Below are 7,308 nucleotides of genomic sequence, written 5' to 3'. Positions count from 1 at the left end.
CTTGGTAATCCTGCCACATCAATGAGATTGTTGATTCTGGGTATGAGAATAAACTTCGTGAGGATTTATTCTGAAAATTTTATTAACAAAGGTATTAAAAAATTCGCCGTGCTATAATTCAAGCTATCTCAGAGGTCGCCCAAGTCCCCAGAGCCATCGTCCTATCCAAATTTTACATTGGTTTTCCAATTTTGTTAACAACGCATAATCGTACTAAGTCAAAAGATACTACATCGTCCTCAGGGACCTTGCTCCGTCCAGTCCAGTGCAAAAAGAAAAGCTATAGTTTTCAAGGAATTCAAAGGGTAGGGAACACAGGTAGCTCAAGCTAGCTAGGTCACATTATTTTCCGAAAAAAAAAGTTGCAAGTTCACGAAGGGTGGAAGAAAGGAATCTTACAGTGGTATGATGGTGTTCATGCCTTTCTTGCCTTCCATGTTTCTTAAGCATAACTTCTCCCTGGCAAATGTTCTTTCTCCTCTATTTTCCATCTCCAACTATGTCAGCAAAAGAAATCTTTGTCCGTGGAGGCAAGCTTATGTTCTCATCTATAAATTCATGTTCATCAACACCCAGCCATTCACAACTTCACAAGCATTCTTTCCTAATTTTCTTTCCCTGCTTTGTTCTTGTGCCTTCTCCATCTACTTCCAAGTCTGGTGGTCTCTTTTGCCATGGCATCCAAGCTGAGTTTCAAGCGAATGGACAGCATTGCCGAGACAATGCCAGATGCCCTACGACAAAGCCGGTACCAGATGAAGAGATGCTTCCAAAGGTACCGTAAATTGTGAATTAAATCTTTGATGGAATGCATTTCAGTTTTTTGTCCGTGTCAGCCAAAGCCTGGCAGAGGAATTTTATTCCTGTGGTTGAGACTTGCTTTTTTATTTTCAATGGAAATAGGTTGATGCATCAGTCCATACCAGCATATTCTAATAAGGGGGTACTTAATTAATGGCCCTTATGCATTTCCATTATAAGAACTAATAAGAAAGAACATTCATACATTTGTAATTAGGACGATGCTGCATAAAAACATGTAAAGCATATCTAAATTAGCTAAAGACTAATCAAATAGTGTAAGCACCTGAACGTAGTCTGAATCGATGTTTTAAAAAGCGGTAAGCGGTTTGGGGTGGCCACCTCACCTTGTAGTGCTTATGTGGCATTATCGGCCGCTTATGCGATATAATCAGCTGCTTATGCGGCATAGGCAGGACAAGGTTGGTACACATGTTCCTCTTGTATATGGCCTTGTAGACCCCTTTTAAAACACTGGTTTGAATATCTTGCACATGATTCTCAAGTCTAGGATAAAAATGTTCTAGGTACGTATCAAAGGGTAAGAGGCTCTTAAAGAACCAGCAGCTCATGGAAGAGCTGGAAAAGTCACTAGATGACAAAGTTGAGAAGGAGAAGCTTGTCGAAGGCTTTCTCGGTTACATCATTTGTTCGACACAGGTGATTTCACTTTAAAATCATAATCTGTTTTCAGACAAAGTAAACGGTGATAAACTGGAGCTCATTACATTAAGCAACGATTTTGTTTGCAGGAAGCAGTAGTACTCCCACCGTTTGTGGCATTCGCTGTCAGAATGAATCCTGGTATCTGGGAGTACGTCAAAGTTCACTCTGATGATCTTTCTGTCGAAGGAATCACACCGTCGGAGTATCTCAAGTTCAAGGAGACCTTATACGATGAAAAATGGTATGCATATCCATGATCCACTAATCCAGTACGTAGTAGCTAATGCGAACATTTCCATATATAGATTGAAGAAGAACAGGAGCCTGAAACTTGAAAAAAAAATGGTCGATCTGACCATGTGCATTTCAGGGCCAAGGATGACAACTCACTGGAAGTTGATTTCGGTGCCCTTGACCTCTCAACACCCCATTTGACACTGCCCTCGTCTATAGGGAATGGGCTTCAGTTTGTCTCCAAATTCATGTCCTCAAAGCTGGGTGGCAAACCTGAAAGCATGAAGCCTCTGTTGGACTATTTACTTACCTTGAATTACCGTGGCGAGGTACCGCGAGATCATTCAGCTGTGCCATTATTATCAGGTGGCCAACGTACCCCGCTGAATGATACTTTTTATCTTATGATCATGTAGAAGTTGATGATTAATGACACCATCGACACTGTGAGCAAGCTTCAGACAGCACTGCTACTTGCAGAGGTTTTCGTTAGTGGGCTGCCAAAATACACGCCTTACTTGAAGTTTGAACAAAGGTGAAGTACTTTAATCTGAAGTTGTAGATAGACAAAAAAAAATTGTAAACATGCTTAAGTTTTCTCTATTATGTGTTCTTGCAGATTTCAGGAGTGGGGGTTAGAGAAGGGATGGGGTGACACTGCGGAGAGGTGCAAAGAAACACTAAATTGTCTGTCTGAAGTGCTACAGGCACCAGATCCTACAAACATGGAGAAGTTCTTCAGCAGGGTTCCATCCATATTCAGCATTGTCATCTTCTCTATTCATGGTTACTTCGGCCAAGAAAAGGTTCTTGGATTGCCGGATACCGGTGGTCAGGTACCCAACTTACCGGTTTTCTGGAATCTCTCGCGCATAATCATTATAACTCTTACAAAAATGGTCACAACTTAATTATCGGTTAACAAAACTCTAAAGAATGGTTTCGTGAAATATATAGGTTGTCTACATATTGGATCAAGTCAGAGCCATGGAAGAGGAGCTGCTTCAAAGAATCAAGCAGCAGGGTCTGCACGTAACACCGAAGATTCTTGTGGTAAATTTCATTGATTTCACGATATATATATTCCTGTACAATGAAATATAGTGAATGACGAATAGGTATATATATATAAATGAGATGATATGAATGACGAATAGATTAGCTAAACCAGTGGGCACTATATATATTCCTGCAGCTTACAAGACTGATACCAGATGCCAAAGGCACAAAATGCAATGTGGAGCTTGAACCAGTTGAAAATACAAAATACTCACATATACTACGTGTGCCATTCAAGACTGAAGATGGCAAGGATTTGCGCCAGTGGGTGTCCCGGTTTGACATCTATCCTTATCTAGAGAGATATGCGCAGGTTTGTCAGCTATGAATTACTATGAGTTACTGATACCCTTTGCGCGGGCCTGTGATCTTTATAGTAAGTTTCCATCCAACGTAATTTCAGGACTCTTGTGCCAAAATTCTCGACATTTTGGAGGGCAAACCGGACTTGATAATTGGCAACTACACCGATGGCAACTTGGTGGCATCCCTCTTGTCTAACAAACTATGTGTCACTCAGGTGAAACCGGCTTGTCAAATGGCTGCACGTACGGTGGTTATCCCTTTTTAGGACCAACGTTACCATGATTTGGTATGACATGAAAAATGCATGATCTTGATGACAGGGAACAATTGCACACGCTCTGGAGAAGACAAAGTACGAGGATTCAGATGTTAAGTGGAGAGAGATGGACCAGAAGTACCATTTCTCTTGCCAATTTACCGCCGATATGATTTCCATGAACACCAGCGACTTCATCATCACTAGCACTTACCAAGAAATTGCTGGGAGGTCGGTAGCTAAGGCTGAAATAGTCTCTCTATAAATCTAGTGCTTCAAGGACACTCAAATTATTAAGTGTTAATTGCTTAGCCTAGAAATTAACAAGATCGAACATCTGATGCAGCAAAGAGAAGCCTGGCCAATATGAGCACCACTACGCATTCACAATGCCGGGACTATGCCGCTACGCCACAGGCATTAATGTATTCGACCCAAAGTTCAACATTGCTGCGCCTGGTGCAGACCAGTCCATCTACTTCCCCTTCACGCAGAAGCAGAAGCGGCTGACAGATTTACACCCACAGATAGACGAACTGCTGTACAGCAAGGATGACACTGATGAACACATGTAAGCTACTACCCGGACGGCCAGGCTCCTTGGAAACGTACCTAGCTACAAATTAACTTCTCTTTTACTGTTAGATCAGATCAGACAACTTAAGTTGGCTAATTAAGTGCTAATTGCTGCTCTCCACCTTTTTTTAATTTAAACCAGAGGGTATCTGGCAGACAGGAACAAACCAATCATCTTCTCGATGGCAAGGCTTGATAAGGTAAAAAACATAACTGGGCTTGTGGAGTGGTATGGCCAGAACAAGAAGCTGAGGGACCTCGTCAATCTCGTCGTCGTCGCGGGGCTCCTGGATGCTTCGCAGTCCAAGGATCGAGAGGAGATCGAGGAGATAAACAAGATGCACAACCTGATGGACAGGTACCAGCTCAAAGGACAGATCCGCTGGATCAAGGCACAGACTGACCGTGTCCGCAACGGTGAGCTGTACCGTTGCATTGCAGATACAAAGGGTGCATTTGTTCAGGTACATACCAGGGTTTTAAATCTCCCGCTATAGCTGTTTGAGAAGGGTTTTAGCTATTTGCTCTAATGTACAATTTAGCCGCTATAGCTTTATTTAGCCCGCTAATACTATTTGGGAAGCTAACCGCTAAATGTTTTAGCCCGCTATTTAAAACATTGGTACTTACACAACAGAAGTAGTAACAGTTTAATTAATTGGATCAACAGAAGTAACTCAACTCTAACCTTGACCTTGCATTCGTTGACTGCAGCCTGCACTGTATGAAGCATTCGGGCTAACGGTCATCGAGGCGATGAACTGCGGGTTGCCAACCTTCGCAACGAACCAGGGCGGACCAGCTGAGATAATCATCGACGGTGTCTCTGGTTTCCACGTAAACCCCATCAACGGCAGGGAGGCAGGAATCAAGATTGCAGATTTCTTCCAGAAATGCAAGGAAGACCCAAGTTACTGGAACAAGGTGTCCACTGCTGGGCTTCAGCGGATCTACGAGTGGTGAGTGAGGGTCCTATATCCTTGCATGCGTCTTGTTCTTTTTTTTTTTTGTTTTTGTTTTTGTGCACAACTTAGATCAATCCTCCTATGTATGTGGCACTAACTAAATCCATGATGGCAGCTACACATGGAAGATTTATGCAACTAGAGTGCTAAACATGGGATCTACATATTCCTTCTGGAAGACACTAAACAAGGAGGAAAGACAAGCCAAACAACGTTACCTGCAGATATTCTACAATGTTCAGTATAGGAACCTGGTTAGTATGAATATATACATGCATCAATCTGAGTAGTATAGTATATTCTTTATCGAAAGGATGTCAGTCTGATCAAGTGTACAATGTCTAATATCACAGGCAAAGGCTGTGGCAAGAGCAGGGGATCAACAGGCTCGGCAAACCACAACAGGCGTGGCGCCTAGTGAGATCGTAGTTAGACCCAAAGAAAGGCAAGTGTGCCCGCTATTACGAAATTTACTGAAGAAAGACCGGGCAAGCAACTGACTGACCCGTTAATTTGTTGTTTGGAATTTGGATGCTGCAGAAAGCCGCAGACTCGGATGCAAAGGTGAATGCATGCGTCTTCTTATTTTTCGCAATATCTCTATCGATTTAGTACTTAATTAATTAGCTGTGAAGAAATGAACAAAATAACTAATCCACTTGAATGCTCTGCTCCGGGTGTGCTCAGGATCTTAACCAGGTTAGCCGGGCAGAAGCCTCCAGTTTCTGAGTAGAGAGCATCTTCCGACCAAGACAACACCGAAACCAGCCCACATCGCAGCTCAATTTATTCCATTGATACCGATGTATGAAATACTAACTACTACTTGCGTGAGATTTGTGTACAATGTGTAATCATATATATGGTGTGTTTATTATTGATTGGCAATATGTACATACGATTGTTTATTGATTTATTATATATATATATATATATATATATATATATATATATATATATATATATAGTAAATTTGTTTGGTGCTCCATGGTGCCCGGGCACCATTGTTGAAATTGAGTATATATCCAATTCAAATGAGTATGAAACTTTTTTAATTACTTAGGTATTAACATTAACTACTTTACTAACTAGTTTAAAGCAAGTTTGAACTGAATTTGAACTTGTTTTTGTTAGATTTTGATTCTAGGTATATAGCATCCATACATATAATTAGTTAGGTATGTAATCATGGATTGTGAAATAAAGTTAAATTTGAGTTGTTTTGTTGATAGGTATAGGTATGAATCAAATTATTATAACTAGGTATATACTCACAATTTGAAAATTTTGAAAAATTTGAGTGATTTTGTGCATTTGATACCATGGTGCCCGGGCACCATGGTGCTCCATATGAGTGTCCTATATATATATATATCATTGATTGCATTTATCACTCTTTCTCAAATTAGCTCTAACACAAAATAATTGAGAGAATTTTTAAATTTTATTTGAGCCTCTTTGCTCATTTTTTCCCTCAATTATTCCGGGTACGTCCTTGTCGTCAAAGATTGTTTTCAAGGATTAGTCACCCATTACTTTTGCTCACATCGAATACGTCCTTGTCGTCAAGACTGTTTTCAAGGATTTAGTATTCATTTTTTTTTTCTCTCCTAGATATTTTTTATTCTCATGTACAATGAGCAATTAAAAAGCTATTTGAGGAATAACAATTCAATAAATCATATACATAAGCATTTATCAATCAAACCATACGCTAGCATCAATACTGCATTTGCTTAATTCAAGTACATAATTTGAAGTGTCATGTATCATCTCCATTAAAAGCAATATTAAGCCTCATAAAAGGACTAGAATACATACAAGCTATGTTAGAGATAAAGAAACTTTCATAGTATTGCTAGCATGCACAAGAATATACCATATGTATTAAACAAAGCTCTCTTTTCTTAATTTTTTTAATTGTCAAATGTTGCTCGATAAAACCAAGAGTACAAAACTCCCCCTCAAATCATGCCAAAAGGAGGAATATTCCGAACTCTCAAGAAAAGCAAAGCGAGAAGAATCCAATTGTTTGGTGAAAATATCAGCAAGTTGCAATTTTGTATCAAAAATGTTAATTTAACATCTCTCTTCTCAACATGATCCCTCAAAAAGTGAAAGCGAATATCAATGCGCTTTGCGCGTGATCCCTCAAAAAGTGAAAGCGAATATCAATGCGCTTTGTGTGTGAGTGTTGTACATGATTCTTACCAATGTTAATAGCACTAGTATTCCTAGAAAATAGAGGCACTTTCTCAAAAGTAAGACCATAATCTTTTAAAGTTGATATTAGCCAAAGAATCTAAGAACAACAACTACCAGCAACAACATATTCTGATTCAGGAGTTGATTGAGCTACACTAGACTATTTCCTAGAAGACTATGTAATCAATGATGTACCAAGAAAATAACATGTTCCAATAGTACTTTTCCTATCAATTCTAT

The 7,308-nt window shown here is 39.8% G+C and overlaps 1 protein-coding gene across 1 annotated transcript; it reads left to right on the top strand.

The window, feature by feature from the left end:
- The first annotated feature begins 345 nt into the window (after nucleotides 1–345).
- Nucleotides 346–5,757, top strand: LOC127771776 (sucrose synthase 7). Its single transcript, XM_052297708.1, has 17 exons — nucleotides 346–775; nucleotides 1,329–1,461; nucleotides 1,554–1,708; nucleotides 1,838–2,030; nucleotides 2,118–2,236; nucleotides 2,321–2,537; nucleotides 2,659–2,754; nucleotides 2,897–3,073; nucleotides 3,164–3,280; nucleotides 3,387–3,553; nucleotides 3,669–3,893; nucleotides 4,041–4,362; nucleotides 4,613–4,857; nucleotides 4,979–5,117; nucleotides 5,217–5,308; nucleotides 5,404–5,427; nucleotides 5,551–5,757. The coding sequence occupies exons 1-17, from the start codon at nucleotides 675–677 to the stop codon at nucleotides 5,594–5,596; spliced, it is 2,568 nt and encodes an 855-aa protein (XP_052153668.1). The 5' UTR covers nucleotides 346–674; the 3' UTR covers nucleotides 5,597–5,757.
- Nucleotides 5,758–7,308: the final 1,551 nt, after the last annotated feature.

This window comes from Oryza glaberrima, chromosome 4 (genome assembly GCF_000147395.1).
Source record: "Oryza glaberrima chromosome 4, OglaRS2, whole genome shotgun sequence".
Classification (NCBI taxonomy): domain Eukaryota; kingdom Viridiplantae; phylum Streptophyta; class Magnoliopsida; order Poales; family Poaceae; genus Oryza; species Oryza glaberrima.
This window is presented reverse-complemented; position numbering and strand designations above follow the sequence as displayed.